Source organism: Pongo pygmaeus, chromosome 1, assembly GCF_028885625.2.
Source record: "Pongo pygmaeus isolate AG05252 chromosome 1, NHGRI_mPonPyg2-v2.0_pri, whole genome shotgun sequence".
Lineage (NCBI taxonomy): Eukaryota > Metazoa > Chordata > Mammalia > Primates > Hominidae > Pongo > Pongo pygmaeus.
The window spans coordinates 94,962,501-94,981,738 of record NC_072373.2 but is presented as its reverse complement, the minus strand read 5'-3'; the positions used below and the strand labels follow the sequence as shown (position 1 = coordinate 94,981,738).

Below are 19,238 nucleotides of genomic sequence, written 5' to 3'. Positions count from 1 at the left end.
CAAAGTGCTGGGATTATAGGCGTGAGCCACCGCACCTGGCCGTGTTTTTTCTTTTTTTGAGACAGAGTCTTGCTCTGTTGCCCAGGCTGGAGTACAGTGGCGCAATCTCTGCTCACTGTAACCTCTGCCTCCTGGGTTCAAGCAACTACCCTGCCTCAGCCTCCTGAGTAGCTGGGAATACAAGCGCATGCCACCACACCTGGCTAATTTTTGTATTTTTGGAAGAGATGGAGTTTTGCCATGTTGGCCAGGCTGGTCTCGAACTCCTGACCTCAGGTGATCCACCTGCCTCGGCCTCCCAAAGTGCTGGCATTACAGGTGTGAACCATCACACCTGGCTGACAATTTATATTCATATACTTTCAAGTTCAACTGACACTTCTGCCATCTTCAATCTATTATTAAACCTACATTTTGTGTTTTAAAATCAGACATATATGTTTTAGTTCTGGGACTTTCATTTGGCTACTGTTCATTTTAAAATTTTTATGTTTCCATTTTTAAGATTTATCTGCTTATTCATTATAAGCATATTTTCCTTTACATCCTTGAACACAGTTATAACAATGACTTTAAAATCCTTGTCTGCTATTCTCAGCATCTGGATGACCTTGGAAATTGTCAGTGTTGACTGCCTTCTCCCTTAATATGAGTTCTACTTTCATGTTTATTAACGTCCAGTAATTTTGGATTGAATTATGGACATTATAAGTAATACATTGCAGAGATTCTCAATTGTGTTATTATCCTATGAAAATAACTGGTTTTGGCCAGGCGCAGTGGCTCATGCCTGTAATCCCAGCACTTTGGGAGGCTGAGGTGGGCAAATTGCTTGAACTCAAGAGTTTGAGACTAGCCTGAGCAACATGGTGGAACCCCATCTTTATCAAAAATACAAAAAATTAGCCAAGTGTGGTGGTGCATGCCTGTGGTCCCAGCTACTTGGGAGGCTGAAGTGGGAGAATCACTTGAGCCTAGGAGGCAGAGGCTGCAGTGAGCCAAGATTGCACTACTGCACTTGAGCCTCAACAACACAATGAGACCCGCATCTCAAAAAAATAGAAATAAAAATAAAAAATAAGAAAGAAATAAAAGAAAATAAGTTTTTCTTTGCATTAGAGCAAGCAGTTACTGTGGGTGAACCAAAATCTGTAACACTCTCTTCCATGGGGTAGGCAGCAGCTGAAATCCCTACTTAGTATCTTTAGTCTCAACTAACTTTACTGGATTCTGGCTGTATATACATAGTTTAGGGGGTCAGTTACCTAGATATGTGGCTTGAGTTTATATGCAAAATTTGCAGTTTCCCCAGTAGCATTTTATTCCTCACTTTCCTGCTGCCGTAGCTGTCCTGAAACATGGCCCTTAAATAATCAGTAAGATTCAAGGTTTCTAAGCGCTTACTTGTACTGCTAACTGGGACCTGGCCACAGACAAAGAGCTATACAAGTGGGAAATGCAACCAGTGTGCTTCTCCTCTTCTAATTATTGATTTTTCTTCAGTTTGTGCCTGCTTTTGGTTGCTCTCCAGTGACTTAGGATTACTATGTTTTAAATTCGTCCAGTTGATGCATTTTTTTCTTATTTATTTTTTTTTGAGAGTCTTGCTCTGTTGCCCAGGCTGGAGTACAGTAGCATGATCTTGGCTCTCTGAAACCTCTGCCTCCCAGCTTCAAGTGATTCTCGTGCCTCAGCCTCTTGAGGAGCTGGGACTACAGGCATGCACCATTATGTCCAGCTAATTTTTGTATTTTTAGTGCAGATGTGGTTTCACCATGTTGGCCAAGCTGGTCTTGAACACCTGACCTCAGGTGATCCACCTGCCTCAGCCTCCCAAAGTGCTGGGATTACAGGTGGATAATTGTTATTCCCGGGAGGGTTGGCCTGATATAATCTACTCTTTCAATACCAAAAGTAGAATTCCTCTTTTTTTTTTTTTTTCTTTTCTTTTTTTTTTTTTGAGATGGAGTCTCACTCTTGTCACCCATGCCGGAGTGCAATGGGGTGATCTTGAACTCCTGGATTCAAGCGATCCGCCCACCTCAGCCTCCCAAAGTGCTGGGATTACAAGTGTGAGCCACCGCGCCCAGCCTAGTTCTTATTTTCAAAGCCTATTTATCATTAGCAGATTTTAAATTTGCTGAAAGCCTGCTTCCACTGCTATGATCTCGTTAGTATATACAAAAGACTCTTTCAAAAGAGCTTTGGCACTAATCCTAGAGAATAAGGAACTTACTCTTACCTTCATTAAGTAAGCACACGTAAAGTTTATGTAGCTGAGAATTAAACCTTGTAACTTCATTTTGTAGTTAAATCTGTCTCCAGCCACCCAACACAGAATAATTCAAGCAAACTAATCTTTACTGAAGAACTTGTTTATATCTGCTGATTAAAACACTCTGCTGGTACTGAACTCTCTCAGGGAGAGAAGGAGATTAGTTAATCAGAATATAAACAAGAGCTCCATAGTCAAGAGGGTCAAGAGAATAATAATTGAAGAAAACACTATAAGACATAGGATCAACATCAAGTATACAATTAAGGTGTTCCTGGTTTCATACTATGTGTTTAATGAACCCCTTTAAAGCAATTTTGTTTAAACAAACTGAATATATGAAGAAAACCTGACATCTACATTCAATATTTTATCCTTATTTCTTCTTTTTCTTTTTTTTTGAGACAGAGTCTCACTCTGTTGTCCAGGCTGGAGCGCAGTGGTGCAATCTCGGCTTACTGCACGCTCCGCCTCCCGGGTTCACACCATTCTCCTGCCTCAGCCTCCCAAGTAGCTGGGACTACAGGTGCCTGCCACCACGCCCAGCTAATTTTTTGTATTTTTAGTAGAGACGGGGTTTCACTGTGTTAGCCAGGATAGTCTTGATCTCGTGACCTCATGATCCGCCTGCCTAGGCCTCCCAAACTGCTGGGGTTACAGGTGTGAGCCACCGCACCCAGCCTTCTCCTTTTCTTTCATTTGTACGGCAAATATTTGATAAACTTCTATTATGTACCAGGTACTGGGAAATCCAGGGAGAGTAAGAAAGACAATGATCCTGTACTGCAGGAGATTATAATCTAATGGAGGAGACAAATAAATACTGTAATTATAGATATAGAGAGTGATGTTATCTAGAACAAAGAGAGACGAAGCCTCTTTTGATGAGACAATCAGGAAAATTATTTTAAAGAAAATGGTATTGAAGCTGATACTGACATTAAGATCATCCTTAAAAGATGAGCAGAAACCAACCATGGGAAGACCGAAAAAGAGATTTTCAGGCAATGGGAATAATAAGTATAATGACCCTCCAGTGGGAAAAAGCTTGCTATGTTCTAAAAACTGAAAGAAGGCCAGTATGACACAATATAGTGAATAAGGTTGAGATGGGAATGAATAAATGGAGAGAGATGGGATAATTGGGAACCAGATCATTCATGTCAAGAAGTTTGCATTTTAATCTGATGGTAAGCCATGCAAAGGTTTTAAGTATGATCTGGGATAAGTTAAAAAATAATTTCTGTTTTTACTGAGTGGAGGCTGGGCCACATGGAAACACGACTGGAAATAGATCTGTTAGATGGCTATTGCAGCAGCCTGAAGAAAAGATACTACTGTCACAGACTTGAGAGATAGCAATGAGATTTGGAGAGAAGTAGGATATATTTCAGGGATAGAAACACAACAGAACTTGAGATGAACTGGATAAGGGACAGAAAAAAATGGGAGGAACTTAGAATGACTTCTTGGTACTTTTTACTTATCTGATAAGCTCAATAATAGGGTCCTAGAAGGTACTACTATCCAAATGCTAAACAAAATCTTGACATTTTTGCCAAGAATGAACAGTAGAATAAATATCACTCCATTTTCAAGCGGATAAATACTCAGTAAAAGCAGTGGGGCCTCTTACTCTGATCATATGTGTGTATAAATCATCTATTTTTGAACGTGGAAAATATTTGACACTGAATGGCTACTACTTGGTTTTTCCTAGATGACATACCTAGGGAAACAAAAGGTACAGACATAGTGTTATTTATTTAATTTTTTTTAGAGACAGGATTTCTCTCTGTCAACTCAGGCTAGAGTGCAGTGGCAGGATCATGACTACACCATAGCCTCAAAATCCTAGGCTTGGGTGATCCTCTCACCTCAGCCTCCAGAGTGGCTGGGACTACAGACCTGTGCCACCACATCCAGCTAATTTTCATATTTTTTGTAGAGACAGGGTGTCACCAAGTTGCCCAGGCCATCAACTCCTGGGCTCAAGCAATCCACCTGCTTCAGCCTCCCAAAGTACTAGGATTATAGGCATGAGCCATCATGCCTGGCCCAGTGTTATTTATTAAGGCTCCAATGAACAAGATTTATGCCACTGTGACCCCCTGACTATCAAACAGTGTATAAAATTCTTCAGAGTAAGTTTAAGTAAAAGGTAAAGAAAGAGCTTGATCCCACTGGAGAAATAGAAATAATAACAAGATTAAAAAGACATTTCCCTCAAACACAGGAAATACTGTTTCTTCTCAGCAATATATTGTGTGGACTCAGTACTTACCAACATGAATGGGCGCTGGAAATAATCCATATTCATGCTCTCCTGGAGTATACTCCAGCTTCTCTTTCTTTAATTGGATCAATCGACTCTTTGGGCTGTGATAAAAAAAGAATGGGAAAGAGTCAGAGGCAAAGAAATTTCCTCCTGTGGTCAAATACAGATAGCAGATCATCCTATGAGGAGAGGGTACCAAGTACATTGATAAACTAAAAAAAAAAAAATCTTTACTTCTGAAATTGTCTTTAAGAAAGAGGCTCCTGGCTGGGCGTGGGGGTTCACGCCTGTAATCCCAATACTTTTGGAAGCTGAGGTGGGAGGACTGCCTGAGCCCAGGAATTTGAGACTGGCCTGGGTAACAAGTGAGACCCTGTCTCTATTTTTTAAAAAAAAGAAAGAAAAGAAAGAGGCTCTTTTATTTTCTCCAACAGTTTTGGAGAAGGAACACAAATTTTAGATCTGATTATAATGACTGCCTTATATTTGGTTACTTTATATCAATACTGGGAAATAGGTAAGAGGAAAGATGCTCTATAAGACTGAGTGACTTGCCTTGATTTTAGTAGTTGGAAAGGAGATTTAAGCTTCAAAACCTCAGTTTCTTGCTCAACATCTACTCACTATATTATTCTATATTATTCTCTTGCTTTTATTGCACCATGTCTCTCTAGGCTTGTGTCTTCTACTCACATTATTGGTTTGTTTCCTGAAGTTTAAAATGCGATCTCAAGAGATTTCATAAATATATAAAAGGGGGAAAAAAAGAAGGAAAACAAAAAAGGAAAATGAGAAAAAAGGGCCTTAGAAGAGTCTCATTTAAGATATTATGACTATATTTTAGCTTAAAGTTCCAATTAATTCTTTTTTTTTTTTTTTCAGATGGAGTTTCACTCTTGTCACCCAGGCTGGAGTGCAATGGTGTGATCTTGGCTCACTGCAACCTCCACCTCCCAGGTTTAAGCGGTTCTCCTGCCTTAGCTTCCCAAGTAGCTAGGATTACAGGCATGTGTCACCACGCCTGGCTAATTTTTGTATTTTTAGTAGAGATGGGGTTTCACCATGTTGGTCAGGCTGGTCTTGAACTCCTGACCTCAGGTGATGCATCCGCCTCGGCCAAAGTGCTGGGATTACAGGCATGAGCCACTGTGCCTGGCCTAAAGTTCCAGTGAATAAGGCAAAGCTGATATATTTCTTTCCTCTAACAAAATTATAACATACTGACTTTTGGCCGGGCACAGTGGCTCACGCTTGTAATCTCAGCACTTTGGGAGGCCGAGGCAGGTGGATTATGAAGTCAGGAGTTCGAGACCGGCCTGGCCAACACAGTGAAACCCTATCTCTACTAAAAATACAAAAATTAGCTGGGCATGGTGGTGGGTGCCTGTAATCCCACCTATTTGGGAGGCTGAGGCAGGAGAATCGCTTGAACCCAGGAGGCGGAGGTTGCAGCGAGCCGAGATTGAGCCACTGTACTCCAGCCTGGGAGACACAGCTAGACACCATCTCAAAAAAAAAAAAAAAAAAGCTGGGTGTGGTAGTGCATGCCTTTGGTCCCAGCTACTCGAGAGGCTAAAGTGAAAGGATCACTTGAGCCCAGGGTGGGGCAGAGGCTGCAGTAAGCCCAGATAGCACACTGCACTCCAGCCTGAGTGACAGAGCCAGATCCTGTCAGAAAAAAAAAAAAAAAAAAGCATGGTAACAAAAGGCAATGCACGATCATGGATTATATCCTGAATCAGTGTAAGAAATATTGTTGACCGGACAGGGTGACTCATGCCTGTAATCCTAGCACTTTGGGAGGCCAAGGCGGGTGGATCACCTGAGGTCAAGAGTTCAAGACCAGCCTGGCCAACATGGCAAAACCCCACCTCTACTAAAAATACAAAAATTATCTGGGCGTGGTGGTGTGCGCTGGTAATGCCAGCTACTCAAGAGGCTGAGGCTGGAGAATTGCTTGACCCTGGGAGGCGGAGGTTGCAGTGAGCCGAAACTGTGCCATCGTACTACAGCCTAGGCAACAAGAGCGAAACTCTGTCTCAGAAAAAAAAAAAAGAAAGAAAGATTGCCATCATAAAAGACATTATGAAGACAACCTTTATTCATTTATTTTTTTCTTGAGACAGAGTCTCACTCTGTTGCCCAGGCTGGAGTGCAGTGGCATGATCTTGGTTCACTGCAACTCTGCCTCCTAGGTTCAAGTAATTCTTGTGCCTCAGCCTCCCGAGTAGCTGGGATTACAGATGCCAACTACTGGGATTACACTATGCCTGGCTATTTTTTGTATTTTTAGTAGAGAGAGGGTTTTATCACATTGGCCAGGCTGGTCTCGAACTCCTGACCTCAGGTGATCCGCCTGCCTCAGCTCGCAAAGTGTTGGGATTACAGGCGTGAGCCATGGCACCTGGCCAGGTTATCTTAATAATTCATAAAACAGGTAATAAACATGATGTGCTTTAGGAAAATATTAAATGATTTTTAATTTATTTACTCTCATAATAATTTATAATGATTAATATTTAAACAAGTATAAAATTATTTAGTACCAAATAACCAGAGGAAAAATAGGATCAAAATCATACTGACAGGGAAAGAAAAACTGTCTTGGATTTAAAACAATGTTCCAGTAAAAACAATATATTTATAAAGACTGTTATGATCTGAGTCTATTAATATAAATCTAGGACTATAACACAGATGTACTTAAACACAGCACAGCTCACTCAAATGCAGATATATGTAAAAGCACTTTATAAACAGCAAAGGAGAATACAAACATAATAGATGTAATAAATGTTGCTCATAGAAACTGTTTTGGATAGGAATATAAAGTCATTTGTCATTTGACAGTGATACATTCTGACAAATGCTGTGTGAACATCATCGAATATACTTACACAAACCTAGATGGTATAGCTTATAGGTCCTAGGCTACAAACCTGTTCAGCATGTAACTGTACTGAATATTGCAGGCAGTTGTAACACAATGGTAAGTATTTGTGTATCTAAACATTTCTAAACATAGGAAAGATAGAGTAAAAATATGGTTGTAAAAGATAAAAAATGGTACACTTTATAGTATAGAGTACTTACCATGAATGGACCTTGCAGGACTGGAAGTTGCTCTGGGTGAGTAAGTGAGTGTGTGGTGAATGAATGTGAAAGCCTAGGAAATTACTGTACATTGTACAAAAAAAATGTACAAAAAAGCCAAAATGCTAGGAAAGCTACGACATCACTAGGTGACAGGAATTTTTCTTTTTTCGCTTTTTTGAGACAAGATCTCATTCTGTCTCCCAGGGTAGAGTGCAGTGGCGAGATCTCAGCTCACTGCAGCTGCAGCCTCAACCTCCCAGACTCAAGTGAACCACTCGCCTCAGCCTCCTTGCCCTCCAAGTAGCTGGAACTACAGGTGCATGCTACCACGAAGGGATAGGAATTTTATTTATTTATTTATTTATTTTTGTAGACACGGTGTTTCACCATGTTGCCGAGGCTGGTCTTCAACTCCTGGGCTCAAGTGACTTGCCTGCCTTGGCCTCCCAAAGTGCTGCGATTACAGGTGTGAGCCATTGTGCCCAGCCTACAAACTTTTCAGGACAAAATTTGGCACTTAATCCATTTTGAAATGTCTATCTTGGGTAGATATGAAATTGATGAACCAAAATAATTTCCTCATATTTCTTACCACATGAGAGGGCAGATGCATTTAAATCTCTTTAAGGAGATTTTAAGTCATAGATATTTTAGTAATTATATGTAGAAAATGCTGCTGGGTTCTACAAGGCATCCAAGTTGAACAAATGGTGGCCCTGGACATAAGAAGCTTACAATTTGGTGGGAAAACAAGTATGTATGCAGACATCTAGATTATCTATCAGAATGTGATAAAACTTTGAGGCCAGGAGCAGTGGCTCACGTATGTAATCCAAGCACTTTGGGAAGTAGAGGCGGGCAGATTACCTGAGGTCGGGAGTTGGAGACCAGACTGGCTAACATAGCTAAACCTTATCTCTACTAAAAATACAAAAATTAGCTAGGCATGGTGGCACCTGTAATTCCAGCTACTTGGGCGGCTGAGGCATGAGAACTGCTTGAACACAAGAGACAGAGGTTGCAGTGAGCTGAGATCGCACCACCACACTCCAGTCTGGGTGATAAAGTGAGGCTGTCCCACCCCAACCCCCACCCCCCAAAAAAAACCAGAATGTGATAAAACTCATAACACTACTTACTAGGAGGAGATACTAAGTTCTACAAAAGGAGAAAGAAAAGTAATTGTAATTACGAAAGAATTAAGAAAACTTATTTGAAACAATAAATGGGATTTTGACAAGGAAAAGTGAAGTAGGGAAGGTAGTTCATACTACACAGGGCAGACATCTAGGATAAACCCCAGGAGGAAAGTGTAGGATGGAGGAAGTAAGGAAAATGATCAGATGTGGCTAAAGGAACAAGTATTTGAGGACTATGACTGGACAAATAACTAGAAAAATAGGTTACACAAGATAAGAGTGGGACTTAAATATTATGCAATGGTTCTGCAGGAAGTAACAAGATTTCAAAGGAATCTGGGTAGGGAATAATGACCCCAATGAGGACATATGCTGGGAGTGGTGGCTCACGCCTGTAATCCCAACAGTTTGGGAGGCTGAGGCGGGCAAATCATGAGGTCAGGAGATCGAGACCATCCTGGCTAACATGGTGAAACCCCGTCTCTACTAAAATTATAAAAAATTAGCCAGGCATGGTGGCGGGCGCTTGTAGTCCCAGCTACTTGGGAGGCTGAGGCAGGAGAATCGCTTGAATCCAGGAGGCAGAGGTTGTAGTGAGCCGAGATCGCACCACTGCAATCCAGCCTGGGTGATAGAGCGAGACTGTCTCAAAAAAAAAAAAAAAAAAAGAGGACATATTACTTCTAAAGAGGAAGAGTCTTAGAGGAGTAATTTGTCCAAGGTCACAATATAGTGATTGTGGAGTAGTAAGACATTGAATAATATTTTGAATGCCTACTTCATGTATGGAAAGCATTTTAACATTGATAACTGAGTAACAGGTACTATTTATCATTGCCATTTTTAAAGCTGAGGACACTGAGGATCAAGGGTTACCCAAATCAATAACTTGCCCAAATTCATATAACTAGTAACTGATGAAGCTAGGATCTGATAAATTCTATAACCACAAATGACAATTCTATTCTATATTCCACTGGCAGTTAAACTTTTTTGAAAATACTGTTTTCATAAATTACCTTCCTAAAGATGTTAACATTTCTCTCAAAACAATCTATCAACCAAAGTACAGTCTACTTTCTGGAACAGATTTATTTTGCTAATTTTACTTAGATAAACATAAATTTACATATTTCAGCATAACCAATTATTTACAGGGAGAGACGGTCCAGACCCAGACAAAAGATAAATTAAGATCATGCCAGTGATGTGGTGGCTCACGCCTGTAATCCCAGCACTTTGGGAGGCTGAGTCAGGCAGATCACTTGAGGCAAGGACTTTGAGACCAGCCTTGGCCAAGAAGGTGAAACCCCATCTTTACTAAAAATACAAAAATTAGCAGGGCGTAGTGGTGTACGCCTCTAATCCTAGCTGCTCATGAGGCTGAGGCACGAGAATCATTTGAACCAGGGAGGTGGAGGTTGCGGAGAGCTGAGATCGTGCCACTGCACGCCAGCCTGGGTGACAGAGTGAGACTGTCTCAAAAAAAAAAAAAAAAAAAGTGTTAAAAAAGATAGCCGGTGGCCGGGCATGTTGGCTCACACCTGTAATCCTAGTACTTTGGGAGGCCAAGGGGGGCGGATCACTTGAGGTCAGGAGTTCAAAACCAGCCTGGCCAACATGGTGAAACTCCGACTCTACTAAAAATACAAAAAATTAGCCAGGCATGGTGGTGGGCACCTGTAATCCCAGCTACTCAAGAGGCTGAGGCAGGAGAATTGCCTGAACTTGGGAGGTGGAGATTGCAGCGAGCCAAAGTCGTGCCACTGGACTCCAGCCTGGGTGACACAGCAAGACTCCATCTCAAAAAAAAAAAAAAAAAAAGATTGGTGGGGAGCGGTGGCTCACGCCTGTAATCCCAGCACATTGGAAGGCCAAGGTGGGTGGATCACCTGAGGTCAGGAGTTGGGGACCAACCTGGCGAACATGGTGATATCTTGTCTCTACTAAAAATACAAAAAATTAGCCGGGCATGGTGGCGGGCACCTATAATCTCACCTACTTGGGAGGCTGAGGCAGGAGAACTGCCTGAATCCCGGAGGTGGAGGTTACAGAAAGCCAAGATCGTGCTATTGCACACCAGCCTCGGTGACAGAGCGAGACTCTAAGAAAAAAAAAGAGCATATTGGCTGCCGGGAACAGTGGCTCATGCCTGTAATCCCAGCACTTTGGGAGGCCAAGGCAGGTGGATCACCTGAGGTCAGGAGTTCGAGACCAGCCTGGCCAACATGGTGAAACCCCGCCTCTACTAAAAATACAAAAAATTAGCTGGGCGTGGTGGTAGGCGCCTGTAATCTCAGCTACTTGGGAGGCTGAAGCAGGAAAATTGCTTGAACCCGGGAGGTGGAGGTTGCAGTGAGCCAAGGTCGCACCACTGCACACCAGCCTGGGTGACAGAGCAAGACTCTGTCTAAAAAAAAAAATCATACTAGCTGGGCACGGTGAGCTGAGATTGCGCCACTGCCAGACTCCATCTCAAAACAAACAAACAAACAAACAAACATCATACCAGGGTTAAAATACTTCTGAACATCATCTACAGACAACAGGAAAACAGACTCCCTTAATGTTCTTTCATAAACAATATGGCAACTTTTGCCCTGGGGATATGAATTTGAAGAAGGGGGAATCATCATTTTTCATTATGCCACCTTTCCCTAACCTTGCTCCAATCCAGACAATTTTACTGCACAACTTAAAATCCTCAAGGAATACGGCACTTTTAGATAAAAAGGTAAAATTATATTTTCAGATTACTATATAAACTTTATGCTAAAAAGTACAGAATGTAAAAAATGAACATGTTATTCTAGAGCTAATCTTTTAAATAAAAAAAGGAATTAATCAAATGGTCCAGACAAGTTATCCATGTTTTACTGCTTTGTTTTGTTTTTAAAGACAGGGCCTTGTTCTGCCACCCAGGTTGTACAGTGGTGCAATCATAATTCAATGCAGCCTTGAACTCCTAAGGCTCAAGCAATCTCACCATCCCAGTCTACTGAGTAACTAGGAATACAGGTCTGTGTGCCACTATGCCTGGATAATTATTTAAAAACTTTTTGTAGAGATGGGGTCCTCACCATGATGTCTAGGCTGGTCTCAAACTCCTGGCCTCAAGCAATCCTATTACTGCCTTGGCCTCCCGAAGTGCTGGGATTACAAGTATGAGCCACCACACCCAGCCAAGTTATACTTTTTTTTTTTTTTTTTTTTTTAGCATAAAAAGACATTGAAGGCCAGGTGTGGTTGCCTATAATCCCAGCACTTTGGGAAGCTGAGGTGGGTGGATCCTGAGGTCAGGAGTTCAAGACCAGCCTGGCCAACATGGTGAAACCCATCTCTACTAAAAAAAAAATACACAAATTAGCCAGGTGTGGTGGCGCACGCCTGTAATCCCAGCTACTTGGGAGGCTGAGACAGGAGAATCGCTTGAACCTGGGAGGCAGAGGTTACAGTGAGCCAAGATCGTGCCATTGCACTCCAGTCTGGGTGACAAGAGCGAAACTCCATCTCAATAAAAAAAGAGCTGGTGGTGGTGCAAATGCCTCTAATCCCAGCCTTTTGGAGGCTGCAGCTGAAGGATCTTTGTGGAAGGATCCCAGGAGTTTCAGACCAGCCTAGGCAATGGAGTGAAACTCCTGTTTCAAAAAAAAAACAAAAAAACCTACAAAAGATATTTCAGTACTGTAAAAGCTAAGTAAAGTAGGGAAAAGTACAAACAACTCTGCAGCCAATTATTGCTGGAATTCAAATGTTAACTATGCCATTGACTAACTGTAAAACCCTAGACAAATTACTTAAGTTTCTCTAATTCTCTAAGCCTTAGCTTCTTCAATAATATTAATAATACCTGTTCTCTCACAAGGTTCTTGAATAAATTTATAAGATAACATATATAAACTCATTAGCACAGTAACTGGCACATAATAGGTATGCAAGAAGTATTAACTTTCTTTTTACTTCTTCAGTATTAGCCCAGACTAATATACCTGAAAAAATTCCAAATATATTAGGGAACTAGATGCAAAAATTGAATCCAAGCAATTACCAGAAGAAAACAAAAGTAAATTTCTTACTTGCTTAAAATTTGAGTGTGAGAGAGCTTTTCTAAGGACTTGAAATACAGAAGCATTTTTTGGAGGGTGGCAATCTAGTCTGCAGAAGCTGTATCCCTTCTTTTACTTCCTGCTGCAGCCAATAAAGGCCATTCCTACCATTAAAAAAAAAAAAAAAAAAAAAGCCAGGTGTGGTGATGCCATGCCTGTAATCCCAGCTACTTGGGAGGCTGAGGCAGGAGAATCGCTTGAACCTGGAAGGCAGAAGTTGCAGTGAGCCAAGAACGCACCATTGCACTCCAGCCTGGGCAACAAGAATGAAACTCCGTCTCAAAAAAAAAAAAAAAAAAAAAAAAAAGGAAGCAACCTGGGCACGGTGGCTCACACCTACAATCCCAGCACTTTGGGAGGCCAAAGAGGGACTTGACTCAGGAGTTTAAGACCAGCCTGGGCAACATAGGGAGACCCTATCTCTGAAAAAATAAAAAAATTAGTCCAGTGTGGTGGCATGTACCTGTAGTCCCAGCTACGGGAGGAGGCTGAGGTAAGATGAATGCTTGAGTCTAGGAGGTGGAGACTGTAGTGAGCTGGTATTATGCCACTGTACTCTAGTCTGGATGAGAGGTAGACTCTGTCTTTAAAAAAGAAAAAAATCCAGAAGCAATTTAAAAAAAAGGCCAGATATAGTGGCTAACCCCTGTAATCCCAACACTTTGGGAGGACAACGCAGGAGGATCACTTGAGGCCAGGAGCTCAAGACCAGCTTAGGTAACATGGCAAGGCCTCACTGTCTCTACAAAAAATGAAAAAATTAGCTAGATGCGGTGATGATGTGAATGATCTTAAGCAAAGTCAACACACACATGACGGAATCCACTAAAAGACTCTTAGGACTAACACCTAGGTTGCAGAATACAAACTCAATACATGAAACACATCTGTCAGGGTAAACTGGTGGGAAAAAAAAATCAATTGTATTTTTATACATAGCAATAAACAATCCAAAAATTTAATTTAAAATATCCAATTCAAGGGCTGGGTGTGGTGGCATGCCTGTCATCCCAGCACTTTGGGAGGCTGAGGCAGGCGGATCACGAGGTCAACAGATCGAGACCATCCTGGCCAACATGGTGAAACTCTTTCTCTACTAAAAACACAAAAATTAGCTGAGTGTGGTGGTGCATGCCTATGGTCCCAGCTACTCGGGAGGCTGAGGCAGGAGAATCGCTTGAACCTGGGAAGCAGAGGTTGCAGTAAGCTGAGATCGCACCACCGCAAGCCAGCCTGGTGACAGAGTGAGACTCCATCTAAAAAAATAACAATAATAATAAAATAAAAATAAAAAAAATCCAATTCCAATTACAACAATTACAATAGCACTAAATTAAAAAAAAAATTCTTGGGAACAAGATTAACAAAAGAAGAATAGCACTTGTACACTGAAAACTATAAAACACTGTTAAAAGTTTTGAGGCCAGGTGCAGTGACTCGTGCCTGTAATCCCAGCACTTTAGGAGGCTGGGGTGGGGTGGGGTGGGGCAGATCACTTGAGGTCAGGAGTTCGAGACCAGCCTGGCCAACATGGTGAAACCCTGTCTCTACTAAAAATACAAAAATTAGCCAGGTGTGCTGGCATGCGCCCATATTCCTAGCTAATCAGGAGGCTGACGCATAAGAATCACTTGAACCCAAGAGGCGGAAGTTGCAGTGAGCCGAGATGAAGCCACTGCACTCTAGCCTAGACGACAGAGTGAGACTCAGTCTCATTAAAACAAACAAACAAACAAAACAACAAACACTGTTAAAAGTTTTGGTTAAAGATCAAAATAGGTCGGGCATGGTCACTCATCCCTGTAATCCCAGCAATTTGGGAGGCCTAGGTGAGTGAATCACCTGAGGTCAGGAGTTCAAGACCAGCTTGACCAACATGATGAAACCCTGTCTCTACAAAACTACAAAAAATTAGCCGGGCATGGTGGTGTGGGCCTGTAGCCCCATCTATTTGGGAGGCTGAGGCAGGAGAATCACCTGAACCTGGGAGGTGGAGGTTGCAGTGAGCCGAGATCAGGCCACTGCACTCCAGCCTGGGTGAGAGAGCAATTCTCTGTGTCAGAAAAAAAAAAAAAAATAATCAAAATAAATGGAAAGACATCCCATATTCACAGATATGGTGATGACTAAATACTGTTAAGACAGCAAAACTTGGCCAGGTGCTGTAGCTCACCTCTGTAATCCCAGCACTTTGGGAGGCCGAGGTGGGTGGATCACTTGAGGTCTGGAGTTCGAGACCAGCCTGGCCAACATGGCAAAACCCTGGATCTACTAAAAATACAAAAAGTAGATGGGCATGGTAGCACATGCCTGTAATCCAAACTACTAGGGAGGCTGAGGGAAGAGAATTGCTTAAACCCAGGGGGCGAAGGTTGCAGTGAGCTGAGATGGTGCCACTGCACTCCAGCCTGGGCGACAGAGTGAGACTCTGTCTCAAAAAAAAAAAAAAAGACAACAAAACTTCCCAAATTGATCTATAGTCTGTGAAAATTCCAGCTGCATTTTTTGCAGAAATAGATAAGCTGATCCTAAAAATCACAGAGAAATGGCAAGGAACCCAGGAATAGCCAAAACAATCTTGAAAAAGAACAAAGTTGAAGGAATCACACTTTCTGATTTCAGGCTTTCTTACAAAACTCCAGTATTTGGCCAGGAGCAGTGGCTGACGCCTATAATCCTAGCACTTTGGGTAACCAAGAGGGGAGGATTGCTTGAGGCCAAGAGTTTGAGACAGCCCAGGCAACGTAATGAGGCCTTGTCTTTACAAAAAATTTAAAAAATAGTTGGGTGTGGTGGTGAATGCCTATAGTCCAGCTACTCGGGAGGCTGAGGAAGGAGGATGGTTCGAGCCTGGGAGAAAGAGGGTGAAGTGAGCTGTGTTTGTGCTACTATACTCCAGGCTGGGCCTTAGAGTGAGACCCTGTTTCTAAAAAATAAATAAATAAAAAAGCTATAGTAATCAACACAGTGTTTGAACAGTAACAACATATTATTACTGGCATAACAATAGTCACGGTCAATAAGCACAAAAGTCAAATAACAAATTGACAAAATATATCTACAATTTATATCACTGACAAAGGCAAATCTAATAGATAAAGAACTCTTAAAAATCGAGTATAGAATTTCCCCTGATAGAAAACGGGGAAACAAACATGAAAAGACAGTTAAAAGAAAAAGATAATTAAATGGCCTTCAAAGATATAAAAAGATGCTTGACAGTATTACTTACAAAAAAATGTGAATTGAACCAGCCTGGCCAACATGGTGAAACCCCATCTCTACTAAGAATACAAAAATTAGACAGGCATGGTGGCGCACACCTGTGGTCCCAGCTACTTGGGAGGCTGAGGCAGGAGAATTGCTTGAACCCAGGAGGCGGAGGTTGCAGTGAGCCAAGATTGCGCCACTGTACTCCAGCCTGGGAGACATAGCGAGACTCTATCTCAAAAAAAAAAGTAAACTGAAATTCCTCACCTATTAGATTAATAAACATATAATTGTTTGACAACATAGGATGGGCTGTGGAAAAGTAAGACACACACATAAATTTCTAGGACTACAAAAGGATACAATTCCCATGGAAGCAGAATTTAGCAATATTTACAATGTTATATATACAATTACTATTTAACCCAGTAATTCAATTTCTAGGAACCTACCCTGAAAATATACCTCCAAAATATCAAACAATGTGTGGATAAGTTTATTCACTGGGCATTATCTATAGGAGCAAATATTAGAACAACCCTTCCTTACTAGACTGGTTAGATAGACTATGAAGTATCTATATAATCTAATATACAGCTATAAAAAATAAAAACGTGGATGTAAACAAATGTTCATAGCAGCATTACTTGTGATAGCCAAAAGCAGAAACAACCCAAATGTTCATTAACTGATGAATGGATAAATAAAATGTGGTATATATATGCACAATGGAATATTATTTGGCAAAAAAGACAGGAATACATGCATGAAACCTGAAAACAACATGCTAAGTGAAAAAACTCAGTCACAAAAAAACACATATTGTATGATACTAAATATCCAGGACTGGTAAAAAAAAAAAAAAATTGTATTTATATTACATATATTCCACACATTAAATATCTAAATGGACAGTTGCCTAATGGTGGGGAAATTAGGGAGTGATTGCCTAGGGATGTGGGTTTCTTTCTGGAATAATAACAATGTTTTAAAACTGATTACTGTACACTTAATATCTCAATAAAGGCTTAGGATTGCTCTCAGTCCAGAGTCTTAAAGAAGCAGACTCTCTTTGTTGAAGACTTGAAGAAGCAAGCCACCAACCATGAGTTACACAACTGCAAAGAAATGAGTTTTAGCTACATCCATGTGAGTCTGGAATACAGCCCCAGCCTCGGATGGTACTTTGATTCTAGCTTAATGAAACTCAGAACAGAGGATCCAAATAAGCCAGGACTAAACTGGAATCTGTGAGATAATAAATGGATGATATTTAAGCTGCTAAATTTGTGATAATTTCTTCAACAGCAATATAAAATTAATACATGCGTGTGTATGCACATTTTTTTCATTCCATGGTACTGAAAGGGGCTAGAAGCATGGCATCATAGCAATAACAAATACCCTAGTAGAAAAAGCACATGAAAAATTCAGATTTTGACTTCTAAATAATAATCCTCACTAAAAGAAACCAAAGCTCCTTGAGGGAAATAGTTGATTCCAGATGCAGGCCAAAGAAAGAACAAGTCTGATAAACAACAGCAGAAAAGTAAACCAAAACAAAAAACTAAATCCTCAATACTCCGAACAGTAGAAAGCAGGGAAGTACTCAAAGATAAGTAATCTGAAGACACGTATAAAGGAAACATGGGCCAGTTTAAAGGGGCTCCTGTGATAAAATCAGGGAATTTTGAGCAGTTTCCTATAAAATGCTAATAGATTATAATATAGTCAATTTTATGCCAAGCATGATACCTTATGCCTCCTAGCGCTTTGGGAGGCTGAGGCAGAAGGACTTCTTGAGCCCAGGAGTTAGAGTCAAGCCTGGGCAACATAGGGAGACCCTGTCTCTGGAGAAAAACAAACAAACAAAATCACCCAAACAAAAAAAATTCATGTCTATATATGGTATTCAAAAAAACAAAACAAAACAAAACAAACAGAGAGTTTATGGAGAAAAAAAAAAGAGAAGCTCATCTTCACCAGAAAATGTCAGCTAAAAAACAAGAAATAATGGAATTAGAAAACTTTCTTTTCTTTTTTTCTTTTTTTTTTTTTTGAGATGGAGTCTTGCTCTGTCACCCAGGCTGGAGCTCAGTGGCGCAATCTCAGCTCACTACAACCTCTGCTTCCTGGGTTCAAGCGATTCTTCTGCCTTAGCCTCCCAAATAGCTGGGACTACAGGTGCATGTCACCAGGCCTGGTTAATTTTTGCATTTTTGGTAGAGACTGGGTTTCGCCATGTTGGCCAGGGTGTTCTTGAACTCCCGACTTCAGGTGATCTGCCTCCCACAGTTCTCGGATTACAGGGGTGAGCAACCACACCCAGCAAAAATTGTCATTTTTCAACCATCAATATAATCATTAACTTAGGGAAAAAACATTAATGGATGATTAAATGTTAGATTAAAAAAGACTCATAGAGAACAAACCACAGCCTTAAATATCAACCCATGGTTTATGTACCAATTACAATGGAAAAAAAATGTATCTTTGCAATGAAAAGATTTGGTGGATACCACCTTAACTAAGTAATCAAACATGGCACCATCAATGCTGGGACAATAAGTGGGATGCAAAAAGAAGTATAAAGTATCACATATGCAATATTCCTGCCATGATTTTTAAATTTTATTTTTAAGTTTTATTTATTTTTATTTTTGTAGAGACTGGATCTCACTATGCTACCCAGGCTGGTCTTGAACTCCAGGCCTCAAGTGATCCTCCAGCCTCAGCCTCCCAAAATGTTGAGATTACAGGCATAAGCCATCTCTCCCAGGCCTCTGCCAAGATTTTTTTAAACCTAAATCTAATCATGAAGATAGGATCAAAGAAATCCAAAATGAAGGGCATTCTAAAAGACAACAAAAGCCTGAGTTCTTAAAAAATAGTTGATCTTGGCCAGGTGTGGTGGCTCAGACCTGTAATCCCAGCACTTTGGGAAGCTGGGGCGGGCAGATCACTTGAGGTCAGGAGTTTGAGACCAGCCTGGCCAATATGGTGAAACCCCGTCTCTGCTAAAAATACAAAAATTAGCCAGGCGTGGTGGTGGGCACCTGTAATCTCAGCTACTCGGGAGGCTGAGGCAGGAGAATTGCTCGAACTCCATCTCAAAAAAAAAAAAAAGTTTATAT

At 41.1% G+C, this 19,238-nt stretch overlaps 1 protein-coding gene across 10 annotated transcripts in view; it reads right to left on the bottom strand.

The window, feature by feature from the left end:
• ASH1L (ASH1 like histone lysine methyltransferase) overlaps nucleotides 1-19,238 on the bottom strand; it is a 224,159-nt gene that overhangs the window by 56,278 nt on the left and 148,643 nt on the right. For all 10 annotated transcript variants that reach the window (XM_063655579.1, XM_063655645.1, XM_063655399.1 and 7 more), the window contains one exon: nucleotides 4,560-4,654. In XM_063655579.1, the coding sequence (XP_063511649.1) occupies nucleotides 4,560-4,654 (95 nt within the window). The remainder of the gene's footprint in view (nucleotides 1-4,559; nucleotides 4,655-19,238) is intronic.